This window comes from Erythrolamprus reginae, chromosome 13 (assembly GCF_031021105.1).
Source record: "Erythrolamprus reginae isolate rEryReg1 chromosome 13, rEryReg1.hap1, whole genome shotgun sequence".
Taxonomy (NCBI): domain Eukaryota; kingdom Metazoa; phylum Chordata; class Lepidosauria; order Squamata; family Dipsadidae; genus Erythrolamprus; species Erythrolamprus reginae.
Window position 1 is genome coordinate 3214931 of NC_091962.1, and position 21681 is coordinate 3236611.

At 46.1% G+C, this 21681-nt stretch overlaps 3 protein-coding genes across 3 annotated transcripts in view; 1 reads left to right on the forward strand and 2 right to left on the reverse strand.

The window, feature by feature from the left end:
• FRMD8 (FERM domain containing 8) overlaps positions 1 to 21681 on the forward strand; it is a 543310-nt gene that overhangs the window by 481830 nt on the left and 39799 nt on the right. The gene's annotated exons all lie outside the window — the stretch shown is intronic.
• RXFP4 (relaxin family peptide/INSL5 receptor 4) lies at positions 7992 to 9153 on the reverse strand. The gene has a single exon (XM_070766562.1). The coding sequence runs from the start codon at positions 9120 to 9122 to the stop codon at positions 7992 to 7994; it is 1131 nt and encodes a 376-aa protein (XP_070622663.1). The 5' UTR covers positions 9123 to 9153.
• LOC139175113 (cystatin-like) lies at positions 13846 to 19811 on the reverse strand. The gene is made up of 3 exons (XM_070765997.1): positions 19505 to 19811; positions 18846 to 18971; positions 13846 to 14238 (listed from the first exon to the last, which is right to left on the reverse strand). Exons 1-3 carry the CDS (start codon positions 19721 to 19723, stop codon positions 14161 to 14163), a joined length of 423 nt encoding a protein of 140 aa, XP_070622098.1. The 5' UTR covers positions 19724 to 19811; the 3' UTR covers positions 13846 to 14160.

Consider the following 21681-nt stretch of genomic DNA (forward strand, 5'->3'; position numbering starts at 1 on the left):
TCTTTTTGTAGGTGAGGTCTCCAGAAATGAACACAGTATTCCAAATGTGGTCTCACCAGCGCTCTATATAATGGGATCACAATCTCCCTCTTCCTGCTCATTATACCTCTAGCTATGCAGCATCCTACTTGCTTTTCCTACCGCCCGGCCACACTGCTCACCCATTTTGAGACTGTCAGAAATCACTACCCCTAAATCTTTCTCTTCTGAAGTTTTTGCTAACACAGAAATGCCAATGCAATACTCAGATTGAGGATTCCTTTTCCCCAAGTGCATTATTTTACATTTGGAAACATTAAACTGCAGTTTCCATTGCTTTGACCATTTATCTAGTAAAGCTAAATCATTTACCATATTACAGACCCCTCCAGGAATATCAACCCTATTGCACAATGGATGGAAACTCATCAAGGAGAGAAGCGGAATTTCGCTACCTGCCAAGGTGCAGTAGCAGAATTGTGCTGGACTCGGCAAGCACTCAGAGCCCATGTCACCGTTCCACCTTAGCAGCCCACCTCTGCACTGACCCCAGCCTGGCCTTTCCCAAGACCCTTAGCCAAGCGGCCCAGGTTAAGAGCCAGGTTTCTAAATCTCCTGGGCTACAAGGGGCTTTTCCCATGGAATCCAGAGAAAGAGAGAACCAAGGCATAGTCTGTCTAAAGAGACCCCCCTGTCAAGGTTCCAGGTAACATCCAAACTTAAATCCAATTTAATTCTGGAGCCATCCTGGCACCTCCACAAGGGAACCCCTCCGGGACCGCCTTCTGCCGCACGAATCCCAGCGACCAGTTAGGTCCCACAGAGTTGGCCTTCTCCGGATCCCGTCGACTAAACAATGCCGTTTGGCAGGACCCAAGGGAAGAGCCTTCTCTGTGGCAGCCCCGGCCCTCTGGAACCAACTCCCCCCAGATATCAGAGTTGCCCCACCCTCCTTGCCTTTCGTAAGCTCCTTAAAACCCACCTCTGTTGTCAGGCATGGGGGAATTGAGATATTCCCTTCCCCCTAGGCTTATATTAAAAAAAAAATTATGCATGGTATGTCTGTATGTACGATTGGTTTCTTAAATTGGGGTTTCTTTTTAAATTAACTTAAATATTAGATTCGTTTATATTGTTTTGTTACTGTTGTTAGTCGCACCGAGTCTGCGGGGAGGAGCGGCATACAAATTTGATTAATAAATAAATAAATAAATAAATAAACCCAAATCTGAGCTTCCCACGCCTTGCCCCCCACACACAAACCTGTCATGTTGCCCATTTAGGTTTTGCCAGTGTGGCAAGTCCTTTTTCCACTCCAGTGGTGGACATAGGATGGCCTTGAACTTTTTGAAAGAATGCTTTGTCTCTGTAAATCACCCCTCCCAAGTTCCCATAAACACCAGGCCTTCTACAGATGCCCTGTTTCCCCGAAAATAAGTCACCCCCGAAAGTAAGACATAGGAGAGGTTTTGCAGAATTGCCTAATACAGTGGTACCTCAGTTCTCGACCACAATTCGTTCCAGAAGTGTGGTCGAGAACCGATTTGGTCAAGTACTGAATTAATTTATCCGATAGGAAGTTTAAGTTTAAGTTTAAGTTTAATCAGATTTGTATGCCGCCCCTCTCCGCAGACTCGGGGCGGCTCACAGCAATAGCAATACAATGTAAAACAAATCCAATATTTAAATTAATTTAAAAAACCCCACAAGTTAAAACCAATCATACACACTAGCGTACCATACATAAATTTTATAAGCCTAGGGAGAAGGAACATGTCAATTCCCCCATGCCTGACAACAGAGGTGGGTTTTAAGGAGCTTACGAAAGGCTAGGAGGGTGGGGGCAACTCTGATATCTGGGTCGGGGCTGCCACAGAGAAGGCTCTTCCCCTGGGCCCCGCCAACCGACATTGTTTAGTTGACGGGACCCGGAGAAGGCCCACTCTGTGGGACCTAACTGGTCGCTGGGATTCGTGCGGCAGAAGGCGGTCCCGGAGATATTCTGGTCCAGTGCCATGAAGGGCTTTATAGGTCATAACCAACACTTTGAATTGTGACCGGAAACTGATCGGCAACCAGAAATAATGGAAATGGATTTAATTGGTTCCCAGCCCCTGTTGACTCGCTGGGAACCAATTAAATCTATTTTCTTTATTTCCTATGGGATAAAAAATCCGAGGAGCTCTATAGTCTAAGCGCTCCAAGCTGCAGGAAGGCTGGGGGCGGCTGCAATCCCAGCAGCTTTGGGGGGCTCCTTTCCTCAGTGCTTCGTCTTGTTACCTGTAGGCAGCTGCACCAACTTTCTCCTTCCCGGCGGCGGCAATGGAGGCGGCTTCCCTTCGAGGAGCAACAGCACTGGGAACGTCACGTAATGAAGGGAAGCTGCTGGAGCGGCGGCAACTGCTGAGATGGCTCCAGCGGCTTCCCTTCATCACGTGACGTTCCCGGCGCTGTTGCTCCTCGAAGGGAAGCCGCCGCCGTTGCCACCGCTGGGAAGGAGGAGAAAGTTGGTGCAGCTGCCTACAGGTAACAAGACAAAGCATTGAGGAAAGGAGCCCCCTGAAGCTGCCGGGATTGCAGCCGCCCCCCGGCGGTAACATTTTGGATAATTAACAAAATTTTCTGTGGCTGTTCGGTATCCGAATTTTTGTTCGGATACATAAGGAAATTTTTGCTGAAAATTTTGTTCGGTATCCGAAATGTACGACAACCAAGACATTCGAGAACCGAGCTACCACTGTATAAGGCATCCCCCAAAAGTAAGATGTAGGAGATGTTTTGTTTCACAGTATTCCCGAACGGAACATATATAACACGGCTGTCCACAAATTGCATCCCAAAACGCTGCATCAATCAGATTTAAAACACATCCAACATGCATCCAACATGTGGCTGTGTGTTTGGATGCGATTTTTGCTGCAGCAGGATCGCACCCTACCGTATAGCGCAGTTTTAAATACAGTAGGGGATCTGCTGCGTCTTTCAGATCAAGAATTGACATGTCGATTCTTGGAACGGATCAGAAAGATACATACAGTATAAAACACGCATCGGCGACACTGTTCTCTCTAAGCTGCATTTTTTCTTCGTTGAAGAAAAATAAGACATCCCCTGAAAATAAGACGTAGCACATCTTTGGGAGCAAAAATTAATATAAGATGCAGTCTTATTTTCGGGGAAACAGGGTAGAGTGGCAAGCCGTTGATTTATCCCCAACTTCTGCACCTGCTTGACACCCCCACCCTGTCTGACCGTCCAAGCACCGTTGGTCCCCAAGAGCTGCCTCCATTCCGGCTGGATCGCCTCTCCCGATTTAATTATAGTCGATGCCGAGTTTAATTTCCCCTTTCCCGTCTTCTGACAAACACTGGACATTTCTCTTTTATCCGCTCGTCCGTCTTCCTGATTGTCTTGTGTGCTTTTCATTTCGTGTGCAAATACAGAATCAACATATTTTAACTTCTGGTTTTCAACCCTACGAGTAAATCGGTTGGCCTGAAAAGAATGAATTTCTGAAGATGGTGAGTTCTAGTCCCACCAGCCCAGCTCACCTCACAGCCCCCTGAAGACTCAATCCTAACCTTATTTGATAGGACAAATAATTCGTTAATTCATTCCCGACTTTGGCCCCAGTTTTGGGAGACATTATTTAAACTCAGCTAGTGAATTCATCCCATTCCTTGTTTGCACAATATACTTTATTAAGTTTCAAGTTTTATTGGATTTATATGCCGCCCCTCTCCGAAAACTCGGGGCGGCTAACAACAATCATGAACAACATACAATAAAATCCAATACTAAAAGCAAATTAAAACCCCTTAATATATAAAACCAAACGTACATACAAACATACCATGTATACAGTTGTAACGGCCTAGGGGGAGAAAAAAGTCTTAATTCCCCCATGCCTGGCGGCAGAGGTGGGTTTTAAGTAGCTTACGAAAGGCAAGGAGGGTGGGGGCAATTCTAATCTCTGGAGGGAGTTGGTTCCAGAGGGCCGGGGCCGCCACAGAGAAGGCTCTTCTCCTGGGTCCCGCCAAGTGGCATTGTTTAGTTGACGGGACCCGGAGAAGACCCACTCTGTGGGACCTAACTGGCCGCTGGGATTCGTGCGGCAGAAGGCGGTCCCTGAGGTTATCTGCTCCGGTGCCATGAAGGGCTTTATATTAAAGAACCAGCGAGTTCCAATTTGCCCAACGCTCAAAGCAGCCAAGTCTGAAGTTAATAAAATTTAACAGGTTGTGCAAATACAGCCTCGGTACTAATAAAAACGTCTTTAAAAAACATGTTGCTAAGGAAGGCCGGGCTCTACTAGATAAACGAATAAGTCAATCGAATGGCCTCCTTTGATACAAATATATCGGAAACAAAAGCAAGAGATATTTCGGAGCTAGGAAATGTTGATGTGCTTTGGATTTGCTCAGAACAAAAGGCGGATTTCACCCAAGGAACTTGCGTGGGAAAGGGCTACGGGCGTGGGAAAGGGCTACTAGTCCAGTGTTTGCCGAACTCCCAGTCGGTCAGTGATTGTCAGATTCCAGCATTTGATACAACAGACCAAAGTCCAACAGGCTGACTGGTTCCTTCTCAGCTTCCTGAACTGCCTGGTTTACAGCTATTTCTATAATGAATTATTGGACTTGACACTTAATTCCTTTTCCTTAGATTCCCACCCCCCTTCAGGGGTCCAAAGCCCCATATTTTCACTCACTCCTCCAGACAGTCCTGTGAGGTTGGTCGGAACCAGGTGAAAGAAAGGAAGGAGACCCCAGAGGTGATCCACAGAGGAGACTAAGCTGGAGATGCTTTGAGAAGTTCTGTGGACTGGACACTCGCCTTGTGCTGACTCCTGAAAGATAATGAATCCCAGCGGGCGGTTAGGTCCCACAGAGTTGGCCTTCTCCTGGTCCCGTCGACTAAACCTGGAGTGCTGTGTTCAGTTCTGGTCACCACACTTCAAAAAAGACATTGAAGGTGCAGAAAAGAGCAACCAAAATGATCAGGGGTCTAGAAACCAAGACTTACGAAGAGAGACTGCGGGAACTGGGCATGGATAGCCTAGAGAAAAGGAGGGCCAGAGCGGACATGATAGCAGTCTACAGGTATACGAGGGGTTGCCACAGAGAGGAGGGGATCACTTTGTTCTCCAGGGCACCGGAGGGCCGGACGAGGAACAACGGCTGGAAGCTGACCAAGGAGAGATTCAACCTGGAAATGAGGAAGAACTTCCTGACGGTCAAAACGATCAACCAGTGGAACAACCTACCAGCGGATGTTGTGAACTCCAATACTCTGGACATTTTTAAGAGGAAATTGGACTGCCATTTGGCTGGGATGCTATAGGGTTCCTGCTTAGGCAGGGGGTTGGACCTGATGACCCGCATGGTCCCTTCCAACTCTAACAATAAATAAATAAAACAGTGTCGGCTAGCGGGACCCAGGGGAAGAGCCTTCTCTGTGGTGGCCCCGACCCTCTGGAACCAGCTCCCCCCAGAGATTAGGATATCCCCCACCCTCCTTGCCTTTCGTAAACTTCTTAAAACCCATCTCTGCTGTCAGGCTTGGGGGAATTGAGACACCTCCCCTTGCCTAGGTAGTTTTATGTATGGTATGTTCGTGTGCATGCTTTTTAAATAATGGGGTTTTTAGGCTTTTAATGTTAAACTGTTATTTGGACTTTTAATATTAGATTTGTTATTGTATATTGTTTTATCACTGTTGTGAGCCACCCCGAGTCTTCGGAGAGGGGCGGCATACAAATCTAATAAATGATGATAATAATACCACCTCCTCGGTCCCACCACCCTGGAGTGGTGGATGATGGGGACACACCCCACGCCCCACCCAACCCAGAAATTTGCACCTCTGTTTTGACTCTCGCCACATTTGAATCAACTCTACAAAGGTATCCGAACACTGGGTTTATTGTGTTTGCTCAAAACCCGATTACAGCTGCGTTTTTTTGCGGGCTTGTGATTTTGTCCAGCTTGTGAACTTTGGCCTGGGTGGATCTGCACAGTTCGTGTAAGGCAGAGGCGGAAAAAAAACGACTTCTGTTTTTAATTCCTCTGCAAGAACCCGGAATTAGCCCCTTTCCAAAGGCGCTTTGGTAGCAAACAAGGCTTATAATTTTTTGTCAGCGGAGCCCCAAAAAAAGCATTTGAGAAAGTGCACCAAGTCCTGATTACAGCCAGGAGATGATTCTCAGGTAGACTGCCCCAGAAAGGGGAGGTTTTATTTAGCTTGGCTAACATACGCAGAAGTCCGATCGACACACCTGAACTTTCTAACTTTTGTCTCCCCCGGGGCATTTGTGTCCAAAAATTTGCCTGCCTCTTCAGCTATGGGCATAGTGTTGTGTAAATACCCTCAGTATCCTCCTTAACACACACACCCCTGCTGTGTGTGTCGCACTTTGCCAAAGTCCTCCCTGACCTTTTTGGTCAAAAACAAAAAATGCTCAACAACATAGATGAGTTTTCCGCCCCAGCATCCTCTAGGGCAGCGTTTCCCAACCTTGGCCACTTGAAGATATCTGGCTGGGGAATTCTGGGAGTTCAAGTCCAGATATCTTCAAGTGGCCAAGGTTGGGAAACACTGCTCTAGGGGAAACCTATGCATCACATGTGTTTTCGGGTCCAAAGACGGGTTACAAGAATGGTGGAAGATCTTAAGCATAAAACATATCCGGAAATACTTAATTAACTCAATCTATATAGTCTGGAGGACAGAAGGAAAAGGGGGAAGGTGATCGAAACATTTAAATATGTTAAAGGGTTAAATAAGGTCCAGGAGGGAAGTGTTTTTAATAGGAAAGTGAACACAAGAACAAGGGGACACAATCTGAGGTTAGTTGGGGGAAAGATCAAAAGCAACATGAGAAAATATTATTTTACTGAAAGAGTAGTAGATGCTTGGAACAAACTTCCAGCAGACGTGGTTGGTAAATCCACAGTCACTGAATTTAAACATGCCTGGGATAAACATAGATCCATCCTAAGATAAAATACAGGAAATAGTATAAGGGCAGACTAGATGGACCATGAGGTCTTTTTCTGCCATCAGTCTTCTATGTTTCTATGTTTCCACTTGGCTACAGTTGAGAGATGTCCCCACATACCAGGACAGCAAGAACCAAGGAGAGGGTGGAAAGACCAGCAAGACAATGTAGAACTGGTCTGGATCGGCCTTTAAAGAACTCGGAGATCAGGAGTGGGCTTCAAAATTTTTAGCAAGGGGTTCTCTGCCCGGTTGCTGGGTGGGTGTGGCCATGGTAGGTGTGGCCTAGTCGGTCAGGACCAGGGGGGGCACGTTTTTTCCCTTCCTGGGATCCAGAGGCTTTCTTCGAGCCTCCAGGAGGGCGAAAACGGCCTCCCCAGGCTCTGGAGGGCGTCCCAAACTTCCAGTAGGCCCGTTTTTCACCCTCTCTCAGCCTCCACATGCACCCTACACTTACTTGCATTCAAAACGAGCCGTGTCGGGAGTCTTGGGAGGGGTGGGATGGACAAGGCCAGTCAGGAGTGGGATTTGGGGGTTCTCCGAACAGCACAGAATCTTAGCTAGAGGTTCTCCGGACCCCCATGAATTCCCAGCAGTCCACACCTGTCGGAGATTGTGTGCGTGCGTGCGTGCGTGCAAAAGGCTCTATTCTTAGTCCTCTCTTGTCCAGCTTTCAACCTAATCCTGGCTGTCTCACTTCTGGGACACAAACTGGTCTGGGGTGGAAGGCTAGGAGAACCTGTTCATTAATGATCGCAGTTTGCAAACGAGAGATATCAAGGTTCCAGTTCTGTTCCTCTTAATTCTAGATGGTCTAGGAGAAGAGGAGACACACTGGAGGAGAAAGCAATGCACCTGCGTAATTGTTCAAGGAACATTCGTGCAGCCTTAAAAAGCTGGAGCCGAGTTCCAGTTCTGAAGGCCTCTCCTCGATTGCACAGACCTTCGATTTGATAAAGCCCCAAATTGGAATTATGATCCCAGGATTTGGCTCAGGTCCCAAGCATCTTTCTTCACGGTCCAGAAGATGCTACACCGAGTCCACCAGCTGCAGCAGAGTCCGCTTTCTCGGCTTCCAAGACAGTAGAGATGGCGGTGTCCTTTGCTCCACTTTGAGGATTGTGGGGGAGATCGGATGGGCTGAGAGGCAGGATCTCCAGCGCCCCATCCTCCCAGACCTTGTGGGAGGAGAACAACTGGTAGGAGGCGATGGAGGAGAGCCTACGGAAGGTGTCCTTCATTGCTTCTTGGAACTCGCGGCGGATCAGGCAGTAGAGGATGGGGTTGAGGCAGCTGCTGGCATGAGCCAAGCAGGTGGTCAGTGGGAAGAAGTAAGTTTGGAGATCGATGAAGGTGTCGTCCATGGGCAGAGCCCCGAATTTCACCAGGATGCCCCAGAAAGTGACCACGTGGTTAGGGAACCAGCAGAGGAAGAAGCAGCCGACCACCAAGCGGATAGTGGTGGCAACCCGGTTATGCCGGCTTAGTCTGCAGCTAGGAATGTGGTGACATTTAAGAAACCGGAGGAGGAGGAGGTAAGAAATCAAGATGACCACCAAGGGGATCACGAAGGCAAACACCACTCTCTGGAGTTGGTACATCCCCAAGTAATACGGACTGGGGAATCGGAAGACGCAGAGTTCCACCCCGGCAACGCTTCTCATTCCGGCATAGACGGTTGTCGGTACAGTGGCTCCCACTGCCACGGCCCAAAGTGTGGCGGTGATGCCCTTGGCTGCACGTGGCGTCATCCTTAACCCCTTCACAGCGGAGACGACCGACCAGTAGCGGGTGACTGCCATGGCCGTCAGCAAGAAGACGTTGGCGTAGATGCTGAGAAGCGTCAGGGAAGGGACGGCTTTGCACATGGCTTGGCCGAAGGGCCACTGGAAATCCAAGGCCACCTCCGTGGCCCAGAAAGGCAGCATCAGGGAGAACTGGAAGTCGGCGGCGGCGAGGCCAAAGACCATGACGTTTGTGGCAGCTGTGGACTTGTCCTTCTGGATCCAAATGAGGTACATCACCAGGCTGTTTCCCAAGAGCCCCGCCGCGCACACCAGCAGGTAGACCGTGGCGATGAATATCCTTATGCCGAACGAGACATCCGACGCGACGTCATCGCTGAGCAGGTCAGATCGCCCCATCGAGGTCCCGTTTGTGTCGCTGACGTTCCACCCGGGACCCCTGTTCGCACCCATTTTGGAGCAGGAACCGATTCCGAGAAAGGTCCTTTTCCCACAGCCTCTCTGAGCATCGCACAACGGAGGCCGGGATGAAGTAGAAAGGTTTCCCCAAGGAAAGACCTGCCCAGATCTTCCAGAGGGAGACCTTCCCCTCGGCTGCTGCTCTCCTGCCTCACTCGCAAACAGGGATGCTGCTTCCGGCTCTCCAGCCTTCCCTTCCTTTGCTTTCACCCTTTCGTTTAAAATGACGACAACCACAAAGAAACCCCAGCTTTTAGCTTTCCTTTCATGATCCAAATCCTTGCTGGAGCCAAAGCTGCCGACTTGCTGGGAGAAGAGAAAAGGACGATTGATCGGGCACCGGGACTCGCTCGCCACGCCTAGCTTGAAGACCAAGGACAGCCTTCCTCTCAGGTGAGCAGGGCAAGGGAGCCTCCTGTTCTCACCTGGCACGGCTCTGCCACTCCTTATCTGCAACTGCACACACCAGCCTTTTATGGAGGGGACTTCGGGAAGCCAGCCTGCAGGAAATATTTTGTAGGCCGGTTGATGCTGCTAGCTAAAGGTTGGCGCAAGCTGTTCTCACCGATGCCAGCGAAACATGGATTAGATTAGATTAGATTTATTGATTTATATGCCGCCCCTCTCCGCAAACTCGGGGCGGCTCACAACAAGGTAAAAACAATAAAAAATCCAATACCCACCAATCCAATTACAATTTAAGCTAAAAAATTCATAAAAAACAACCCCAGAATATTAAAAAACAAGCACACAATCAATCTAACACCAAAACAACATGGGCAAGGGGGAGATGTTTCAGTTCCCCCATGCCTGACGGCAGAGGTGGGTTTTAAGGAGTTTGCGAAAGGCAAGGAGGGTGGGGGCAATCCTAATCTCAGGGGGGAGCTGGTTCCAGAGGGTGGGTTTTAAAAGTCCAAATACTCGTTAAATACATCAAAAAATATCTTTCCTCTACTTCACGGAGATTCATTTTTCACAGGTGGTCTTGGAACACATCCCCCGCGAAAAACGAGGGATCACTGTACATTGATACCTATGGGAAAAATTGCTTCTTCTTACAAACTTTTCTACTTAAGCACCTGGTCACGGAACGAATTAAGTTCTTAAGTGGAGGAACCACCGTAGTGGGTTCTAAATCCTGTCAATCCCTTTTCGCTCGTGCACATGCGATGCCAAACCGGCCTGGGCGGCTGGACGGAGCCTCCCGCTGTCGCTACCAGTTTGTAGAACCGTGCCGAACCAAGAGCAACCCACTGCTGCTACAAGGTCCCTTCCAACTCTTTTTCACCTGTATCTGGTGACCAGTAAGGGCATTGTTTTGAAAAGTGTTCGGAAACTTCAGATCATGCAGAACGCAGCTGCGAGAGCAATCGTGCTTTCCCAAATATGCCCATGTTACACCAACACTCCGCAGTCTGCATTGGTTGCCGATCAGTTTCCGGTCACAATTCAAAGTGTTGGTTATTTATTTATTTATTTATTTATTTATTATTATTTGGATTTGTATGCCGCCCCTCTCCGAAGACTCGGGGCGGCTCACAACAAGTGAAAACAAATCATAAATAATCCAATTAATTAAAATATTTAAAGATTTAAAAAACCCCATATCCTAACAGACACACACACAAGCATACCATGTATAAATTAAACGTGCCCAGGGGGAGATATTTAATTCCCCCATGCCTGACGGCAAAGGTGGGTTTTGAGGAGTTTACGGAAGGCAGGAAGAGTAGGGGCAGTTCTGATCTCCGGGGGGAGTTGGTTCCAGAGAGCCGGTGCCTCCACAGAGAAGGCTCTTCCTCTGGGGCCCGTCAACCGACGTTGTTTAGTTGACGGGACCCGGAGGAGGCCCACTCTGTGGGACCTAATCGGTCGCTGGGATTCGTGCGGCAGAAGGCGGTCTCGGAGATATTCTGGTCCGATGCCATGAAGGGCTTTAAAGGTCATAACCAACACTTTGAATTGTGACCGGAAACTGATCGGCAGCCAATGCAGACTGCGGAGTGATGGTGAAACATGGGCATACCTGGGTTATGACCTATAAAGCCCTTCATGGCATCGGACCAGAATATCTCTGGGACAGCCTTCTGCCGCACGAATCCCAGCGACCAGTTAGGTCCCACAGAGTTGGCCTTTTCCAGGTCCAGTCGACAAAACACTGTCGATTGGCGGGACCCAGGGGAAAAGCCTTCTCTGTGGCGGCCCCGGCCCTTTGGAACCAGCTCCCCCCGGAGATCAGAATTTCCCCCACTCTCCTCGCCTTTCGTAAGCTCCTTAAAACCCACCTCTGTCGTCAGGCATGGGGGAATTGAGACATCCTTTCCCCTAGGCCTATACAATTTGTGCATGGTATGTTTGTGTGTGTGCTTGTTTGGTTTTTAATAAGGGTTTTTAGTTATTTTAAATTTGTTATATGCTGTTTTTATTATTGTTGTTAGCCGCCCCGAGTCTACGGAGAGGGGCACCATACAAATCTAACAAGCAAGCAAGCAAGCAAGCAAGCAAATAAAAATAAATAAATAAATAAATAAATAAATAAATAAATAAATATATAAATTTATTATATATTATTTAGGAGCTGCCAATCTCGTGCCATCCTAATCCGACTAAGCGATCTCTTCTGATTCCCTGGAGTTACGCTGTCATTTGGCACAATACTATATATATATATATATATTTGTTTTCGTAAATTTTCACGGGTATATGTATGTAGATTGTTCTGAGTTCGGGTTTTGCCCTGTGTAATGTTTTGCATGTCTATGCGACGTTTCGGTGAAATCACATTCACCATCTTCAGGCTGGAGTTCCAATCTTTGTGCTGTTGTAAATGGAATATATTCCATTAATGGAATATATTCCATTTACAACAGCACAAAGATTGGAACTCCAGCCTGAAGATGGTGAATGTGATTTCACCGAAACGTCGCATAGACATGCAAAACAGCAGTGACAACCAAGCTCAGTAACGTTATTATTATTATTATTATTATTATTATTATTATTATTATTATTATTATTATTATTATTTATTGGATTTGTATGCCAGCCCTCTCCGCAGACTCGGGGCGGCTAACAACAGCAACAAAAACAGCATGTAAATCCAATCCTAAAAATATCTTTAAAAAACCCTTATTTGTAAAACCAAACATACATACAAACAAACATACCATGCATAAATTGTAAAGGCCTAGGGGGAAAGAATATCTCAGTTCCCCCATGCCTGACAGCAGAGATGGGTTTTTAGGAGCTTACGAAAGGCGAGGAGGGTGGGGGGAATTCTAATCTCCGGGGGGAGTTGGTTCCAGAGGGTCGGGGCCGCCACAGAGAAGGCAGGTACAGGTAAATATAGAGTCCAATTGGAGTTGGGCGTCATATACATTTTACAAATAAAATAAATAAATATTCCCCTGCATCTTTTAATTGCCAGTGCCCATGGCAGACCCCTATTTACCCCAGCTGGACAAAGCAAAACCTTTTCAGTGAGAGATTTTCTTGAACAAACCGTTGTGACATTGTGCTGTGGGTGTGAAAATACGGATGGGATTTGGTGAAGAACGGAACACACGCACCCTAAAACGTCAATAATAGCTTTATTAAGACTAACTGAATTAACAAAAGATTGATTTGCCTTCTGGGAGAGGATAGAGAAGAGGATAAAATTGATTGATTGATTGATTGATTGATTGATTGATTGATTGGACTTGTATGCCTCCCCTCTCCGTGGGACTAAGCAGCGAGAAAAGGCACCCATGTATGTCACGGAACAATTTCAGAAACTCAGAAAAGATTCATTCGGACTTCGCCGAACCATTTCATTCATGATTTGCGAACGGCCATACACGGGATCTTGTCCGGAAGAAACCAAGCTGCATCCAAGAGGGGATTTGGGTGCCGGAAACACTCAGGAGCATTTGCCCGCGTTGGTCTTGGCAGGTGACGCCCCCCCCTCTGTCATCCTGATTCTGAGCAGATGGAGTCTACCAACAGTTTATCCTTCAGCCAAGGACGGGACCAGATCACAAAGTTGCACATTAGTTTCTGGGAGGGAACAAAAGAGAAGAACGCAAAGCGAAGGGAGCGTCCATGAATTGTAGCCCCAAGTATTGCAGGAGAGCAAAAGTCTGTCCTCAGAAAATGATGAGGAAGAAAGCCCAGGAAATAACAGGCCGGTCAGACAGCCAGATGTTTTATTGGAAAGATCCTTAAACACACAATGAAGGGATGGATTTCTGAGCATTGGATAGGAAGGCAGTGGTCAGCAACAGGCAGCCTGTGAATCTCAACGAACATTTGACAAATTTACTCATTAGATCTCCCTTTGACATGGTAAATTTAGCATCTGATCTCACCTCCCGCTGAGGTCTTGGAGCCACTTATATTTACCATCCTGATAAAAACTTCCATCGTGTATTTACCATACTGAAAAATATAGAGTCCAATTGGAGTTGGGCGGCATATAAATTTTACAAATAAAATAAATAAATATTCCCCTGCATCTTTTAATTGCCGGTGTCCATGGCAGGCCCCTATTTCCCCCAGCTGGACAAAGCAAAACCTTTTCAGTGAGAGATTTTCTTGAACAAACCGTTGTGGCATTGTGCTGCGTGTGTGAAAATACGGATGGGATTTGGAGAAGAACGGAACACACACACACACCAGAATGTCATGATGATAGCTTTATTAAGACTAACTGAATTAACAAAAGATTGATTTGTCTTCTGGGAGAGGATAGAGAGGAGGATGAAATTGAGGAGCGACAGAAGGCTCCCATGTATGTCACGGAAGAATTTCAGAAACTCAGAAAAGATTAATTCGGACTTCGGCGAACCATTTCATTCATGATTTGCGAACGGCCATACATGGGATCTTGTTCAGAAGAAACCAAGCTGCATCCAAGAGGTGATTTGGCTGCTGGTCACACTCAGGTGTGTTTGGCTGCGTTGGTCTTGGCAGGTGAGGTCCACCTCTGTCATCCTGATTAGGAACAGAAGGAGCCTAACAACTGTATTTCCTTCAGCCAAGGACGGGACAAGACTTGAAAGTTGCACGTTAGTTTCTGGAAGGAAACAAGAGAAAAACCCAGAGAATCAGTGCTTAATATAGTTTGGGGTGTATCAACTCTGTTAACAATCAGTAGTACAGTAGTACCCCTAGATACGAGCATAATTCGTTCCAGAAGGGAGCTTGTATCTCGAGCAAACTCATATCTGGAACAAATTGCTTTAGACTTTGTTTTTCCCCTCCGAGATAACCAAAAGCAAGGATTCTTGCGCCACCTAGTGGACGCTCGGCTCGTATCCCGAATTTGAGCTCGGAACTTGAACAGAAATGTCTCTCCCCTCCTGGCTCGTATCTTGAAATACTCGCATGTGGAGCAGCTCGTATCTAGAGGTACTACTGTACTGTAAATGTGCTGATGTAGATGCTGGGGCAACTTCACTTAAAATACCTCCAGTCAAAGGGCTTCTTATAATGAGATCTTGCAGAGTTGCCAGGCAGACTACCATTCAGCCTTCCATCCTTCCAAGGGGGGTAAAATGAGGACCCGGATTGTGGGGGCAAGAGGCTGGCTCTGTTAAACAGTGCTATTGCTAACATGTTGTAAGCCGCCCTGAGTCTAAGGAGAAGGGCGGCATAAAAATAGAATAAATAAAATAAATAAATAAATAAAAGCTAACAGCAATCAAACGAACGGCGACAGCTAACTCTGGACGGAGGGCTCAGAAACAAAAAGCGGTGACCCCTTTGGGTTCCACAGGAGTGGGGTCAGTGGGAATCAGACCGCCCATTGCGATCCAACCTCTCCCCGAGGAGTTAACCCAAACCGAAGAAGAGAATTCGTGTCTGGGACTCACCGTAACAGGAGAAGCTAATACAGCAATGAACGACTACAGATTACACTTCCCATCCTCCCGAGATCCATGGAACCACCTGTGGCACTATCCCGAGTCCTGATCAGTGGTGGATTGTAAATGATTTTGTAAACGGTTCGCACGACGCTTCTGCACATGTGCAGAAGCTTCCTGGTTAGGTCGGCTGAGGTTCTCGCCGCCAGCACTACCAGTTCTAAGAACCTATCTGACCCACTGCTGGTCCTGGTTCACCGAGAATGGCAAGCAAATTGCGATGTGTCAGCTGTCCAACTCGGGCTGTTGAATAACCAATCGGTGTAGTTTGTATCCCTTCTTTCTTGAGAACACAAAAACTGACTTTCTTTACCTGTTTTCACCTGCTTTCCCTGTGGTGAGGAGTTTATTTATTATTTATTTATTTATTTATTTATTGGATTTGTATGCCGCCCCTCTCCGCAGACTCGGGGCGGCTAACAACCGTGGTAAAACAACATGAACAATCCAATTAATAAAAACAACTAAAAAACCCTTATTATAAAAAACCAAACATACACACAAACATACCATGCATAACTTGTAATAGCCTAGGGGGAAAGGATAACTTAACTCCCCCATGCCTGGCGACAAAGGTGGGTCTTAAGTAAGTTGCGAAAGACAAGGAGGGTGGGTGCCGTTCTAATCTCTGGGGGGAGTTGGTTCCAGAGGGCCGGGGCCGCCACAGAGAAGGCTCTTCCCCTGGCGCCCACCAAACAACATTGTTTGGCCGACGGGACCCGGAGAAGGCCAACTCTGTGGGGCCTTATCGGCCGCTGGGATTCGTGCGGTAGAAGGCGATTCAGGATGTATTCTGACCCAATGCCATGTAGGGTTTTAAAGGTCATGACCAACACTTTGAATTGTGACCGGAAACCGATCGGCAGCCAGTGCAGGCCGCGGAGTGTTGCAGAAACGTGGGCAAATCTAGGAAGCCCCATGATGGCTCTCGCGGCCGCATTCTGCACGATCTGAAGTTTCCGAACACTTTTCAAAGGTAGCCCCATGTAGAGAGCGTTGCAGTAATCGAACCTCGAGGTGATGAGGGCATGAGTGACTGTGAGCAGTGACTCCCTGTCCAAATAGGGCCGCAACTGGCGCACCAGGCGAACCTGGGCAAACGCCCCCCTCGCCACAGCTGAAAGGTGTTTCCCTAATGTGAGCTGTGGATCGAGGAGGATGCCCAAGTTGCGGACCCTCTCTGAGGGGGTCAATAATTCCCCCCCCCCAGGGTTATGGACGGACAGATGGAATTGTCCTTGGGAGGCAAAACCCACAGCCACTCCGTCTTATCAGAGTTGAGTTTGAGTTTGTTGACACCCATCCAGGTCCCAACAGCCTCCAGGCACCGGCACATCACTTCCACTGCTTCGTTGACTGGACATGGGGTGGAGATGTATAGCTGGGTATCATCGGCATATTGATGATACCTCACCCCTATGGGGATCCCTTGCACCCAGCCGCCCTGAGTCTTCGGAGAAGGGCGGCATATAAATCCAGTTAATAAATAAACAATAAATCAATGACTCTCCAAGTTGGTTGTCCAAACTCAAACCTGGGACTCCCACTGTCTGTTTGGTAGGAGCTAGGGGTGGGATTAAGGCGTTTTGGCCTGATTTGGGCAAACAGGATGCTAAGGAGAGGGGCAGCATACAAATCTAAATAATAATAATAATAATAATAATAATAATAATAATAATAATAATAATAATAATAATTCTACATCTGGTTCGCCAAACCAGCAGTTGGAAGGACAGGCTGGGCCCTACCAATCCCTCCCCTCCTGTTCCAGGAGTCTCCACGCAGCCTTTTTAAAAAAATAAAAAAAATAAACTTTATTTATAAGCCAAACACATACAACAAGACGAACAAAACATTTTTAAAAAGTTGGACAATTTTTGACGTGCCTGTAATGCAATTCGAACAGTGCTTCTTTTTGATTACACAAGTCATATTTACATAATATACACCAAATCCTAGTAGTGATCTTAATCAGGTATATCTTTCCCTTTTTATTCCCTTTTATATCTGAAACTCTGACCTTTGCTCTCCAATTTTTCTACCACTTATTGGCTCTCTGTTTCTTTTTTCTTTTTCCCATCCAATCATCAAACTTGTCCCAACAATTAATACATTCTTCCTCATCTCTATTTTTTATTTCCTTAGTTAGACTGTCCTATCCCAGCCACGCAGCCTATTTTGAATGACAGGTTTATGCAGGGCCTATGCGGAAGTTCTAGGAGGGCAAAAAATGGGCCACCTGGAAGTTCCGGAAGTCTGAAAACAAGCACAGAGGGGCTTTGGAACCTGGGGGGGGGGGCCTTCAGAGCTTGGGGAGGGCAAAAACGTCCCCTGCATCATTGTGGAGGAGCCCGAGTAGGACATGCCCACCCAGTAAATGGGTGCAGAGCCAGTTGCTAAAATGTTTGAATCCCACCCCTGGAAGGAACCCTGAGTCACCCAAACTCCTATCCAGCCTCACAGAAAATACAACTCCCAATGAATTTTAGAGAAGGTTAAAAGATCTGCTAGTGCAGCGGTCTCCAAACTACGGCCCGCAGGCCACATGCAGCCCCCTGAGGGCATTTATCTGGCCCAACAGTGAGTGACAAGAGCACAGGGAAAAGAGAGAGAGAAAGAAAGAAAAGGGAAAGAGAGGGAGGGAAGGAGAAGTGGAGAGGAAGGAAGGAGGGAAGGAAGGAAAGAAGGAAGGAAGGAAAAATGGAGGGAACAAGGAAGGAAGGAAGGATGAAATGAATGGAGGGAAAGAGGAAGGAAGGATTGTTTGGGGGGGGTAATTTTATTAATTTTTATCTCAACATACATTCAAACAACACAGTGTACCATCTAATTTTCCATGAATAAAATGCAGTATTTTGTTAGTAACTAATATCAATCATCAAAAAAGTTGCAAAAGGTTTTTTTTTCTAATTTTGTCATCCAGTTACATTCATTTTCTTTTAATGAAATTCCCTCCTTAATGTTCCTTCAAAAAGTGCAACACCAATTACATTTCTAACTTATTAGCCATTATGCCAAAGTGCATCCTTCTTTCTTTATACATTTTTCATAAGCCAAGAAAACCTTGTATAGCCAATCAGATGTTAACAAAAGAAAATAAAAAACAAAACATAAACATATATAAATTTCAGACCTTCTCTCCCCCCCCCCCCCCTCTAAATAGTATGTTCCCATTTTGTTTTTTACTTCAAAACAAGGTATGTGCAGTGTGCATAGGGATTTGTTCATAGGGGTTTTTTATCGTCCGGCCCTCCACCAGTCCGAGGGACAGTGAACTGGCCCCCTGGGTAAAAAGTTTGGGGACCCCTGTGCTAGTGTATTCAAAGGAACTGAAAATAGAGTCGGCACTGGTATTTAAATGCCCACATGAAGCCAAATTGCAAGACTACTACATGTCTATTTTTCTTCCTATGTATTTATTGTATTGGACAAATGAATAAATAAAAAATAAATAAATAAATAATAAACAGAGAAGGGCAAAGGGAGCTTCCAGGAATTGTAGCCCCAAATATTGAAGGAGAGTAAACGTCCGTCCTGGGGAAAAAAAGAGGAAGAAAGCCCAGGAAATAACAGGCCGGTCAGACAGCCAGATGTTTTACTGGAAAGATCCTTAAGCACACAATTAAGGGATGGATTTCTGAGCATTGGATAGGAATGCAGTGGTTAGCCACAGCCTGCATGTGAATCTCAACAAACATTTGACAAATGTACTCATTAGATCTCCCTTTGACATGGTAAATTTAGCATCTGATCTTACCTCCCGCTGATCAATTGGAACCAGCTCACATTTCTGGATGTCGCTGAATGTCATTGGTTCATTGCCCTTTTCACACACTGTTTTCCCTATTTCCACCTGAAGGTAATATTTCGCGCCTGAAACCACCTGGATTTAAAAAAAACAGTACCAAAAGAATTAGGTAATGAGAGCAAATAATAGTAAGAATACATACATTGCAAAACCATGCTTAATTTCATAATTTGCAACCTTGGAAGTATTTCGGTATATAGCCTGAGAGCAAGAAAATCAGATTGGCAGGAAATATTTCTGCACCAAACAGTCATCTCTTTTCAATTCACAATTTTCTCAAGACACATTAGACCAGAGCTCTTCAAATTGGGCAGTTTAAGACTTGAGAATTCTGGGAGTTGAAATCCACAAGTCTTAAAGTTGCCAAGTTTGGGGACCCCTGCATTAGAGCCCTTCCCTGGAACGCCCACCTCCAGTGCCCCCTTCCGCATTTTCACCTTTCCAAAACCCTTTCCCAAAATCTTTGGAAAATTCATCAGTGCCTTGATGATGTTATCTAGCTTGGTAATGAAACGTCTTCAGGAACACAATGAAGTTCAGAGCCTATCAAGGATCACATGGATAAATTGAGGCTGCCCAACCACCCCAAATGTCTTTCACACACAAACCTGGGATTTTGCCTTCACAATACGCAGTTCCTTGAAATAGTTGGTGTTTTTGCTGCCCTCGTTGTATTTTTCCACGGCGAAGGCGGCGGCTTCCACCACCCCCTTATTTGTGACGGGCACCGTGATGACACCTCCGGGCATTAACTCCAGTAGCACCGTGGGGAGCATCAGGAGGGAGCAGAGGAGAAAGAGAGGGCAAGGCAGCTGGGAGTGCGCCATGGGGCCGGTGTGAGAGAGAGGCAGGCAGGTGCACAAGTAAGCAAGCGAGCCACCCCAACAGTCGCACTGAACCAAACCAGGCACAGCGGTGGCAGATATAGTCCAGGACGGCAGCGAATCCTGGGAATGTTTGCAGATCGTTATCTGCATCTTATTTGCCCATCACTATTTGCCCATATATCAGATATGATTAATAAGTGGAAGATAAGAGCTGCGTTCACAGAACCTGCTGATTCGATCTAAGATAGCAAATACACCCAGCACCTAACCCCATTCTGTCTCATTTATTTATTTTATTTTTATTTATTTATTCATTTGTCCAATACACAAATACATAGGAAGAAAAATAGACATGTAGTAATATATAAGGGTAAAGTGAACTTAGAGGAGAGGGTTACCCTCACTTTTCTCTCTTATTATTTTCTCTAACTCTATCTCCTCCTTAAATAGTGCTTCTTTATTCTCTCTTTCATTCAGATATTTGCATATTGCATTTATTTGTAGCCACCTTCCCTTACCCAACCACCATTCTATACGATTTCTACTTGGCCTCCCATCTTTCTCATATAACTGTTCTATCTTAGTTATCCTTCTTCCCTTCAACTCTCCCATAACCCTATTTAAATTTCTTATCTCTGTTTACTAAGCAGTTGTTTTTTCTGCAGTTCAAAACATCCCTAGTCTTAGAGTGTATCCCCGTTGGTGCAGCTTAAGATTGTGTTAGCGTTTTTAGCAATTGCTGCACATGTTTAGTTGGTTATCTACCAAGACTCCGAGATCTCTTTCACAGTCATTACTGCTGTTGTGGTTAGCTGTGGCCCAGCTCCTGCCCCAAGGACTGTGGATGTGGGGGAGACATCCACATGCTGCAGGCCTGTTTTGCCCCCGGTGGAACCTGATGATGAAGGCTCCTCCGACCAAGAAGACATGAGTGACAGGGAGGAGGAGAGTGTGGCAGACAGCTCAGAAGGAGATCAATTATCTAGCTCCTCCTTGGATTCAGAACAAGAGTTAATGATACAACCACGCATGCGGAGCGCGATGCATAGGCAGCAACAACTGAGAGATTATTATCAAAGAAAATGAGGCCACCTGTGGTTGGGTGGGGCTGTGGTAATTAGTGAGGCTGCTATAAAGAGCAGCCTGTGGGTTTGGCCATTGTGGAGGATTATCTGATCGTTGTGTTTCGTGACTGCTTTACTGACTTTGACCTTTTGTGTGCTGATTTTCCCCCCGCTTTGAAACTAAACCAGGACAAAGTGTGTTTCACTTTGTGAAAAAAGAAGGACTGTGAATTGCTTCACAGCTGCAAGCTAAGTATCACAGAACTGATAAGGGACTTGTACAAATTACCAGTTTGTTTGGAGACAAGTGCTCTTTGCTATCCCAAAAGAGGGCTTCGTTTATTTGCATTGTCGGTATAAAGAACATTGTTTTGAATTTTCAAACGTATGTGTGTCTGAAATTGTATCTGTGCATTTTTTGGGAGAATTCTACCAGAGAGCTCGACAGAACAACTGCTAAGTGAGGTTCCTCCCCATCTGTATGCGTGTCTCGGGTTTTTTTAACCTAGGTGAAGGACTTTATTTTTCTCGACATTGAACATCATTTTGTTAGCTTGGGCCCACAGCAGTGTTCCCTCTAATTTTTTTTGGGGTGGGCGGAAAAGTATAGTGTCTGAGTGGCAGTCCCTTCGGGACTGGGCGGCACAAAAATAATAAATGAATGAATGAATGAATGAATGAATGAATGAATGAATGAATAAACAAACAAACAAACAAACAAATAAATAAATAAAAGAACCACCCTGTTTTGCTTCAGAGAATTTCAAAATAAAATACTGTACTGTGTGTCTATAACAGTGAGCTCATAATAGGGCAACTCTATCAATATCAAAATGCCACTTAAATAGTTGAGCTAGTTTCAAACTAGATTTTGATTTTCTTTCTCTCTTCCTT

Bases quoted from the DNA above. Each gene is read 5' to 3' on its own strand.
- RXFP4 (XM_070766562.1), bottom strand. From the start codon at position 9,122: ATGGGGCGATCTGACCTGCTCAGCGATGACGTCGCGTCGGATGTCTCG.
- LOC139175113 (XM_070765997.1), bottom strand. From the start codon at position 19,723: ATGGCGCACTCCCAGCTGCCTTGCCCTCTCTTTCTCCTCTGCTCCCTC. The intron at 18,972-19,504 runs GTTTGTGTGTGA...TTTTAAATCCAG, and splicing joins TTGTGAAGGCAAAATCCCAG to GTGGTTTCAGGCGCGAAATA. The intron at 14,239-18,845 runs GTAAGATCAGAT...GTTTCCTTCCAG, and splicing joins TTCCAATTGATCAGCGGGAG to AAACTAACGTGCAACTTTCA.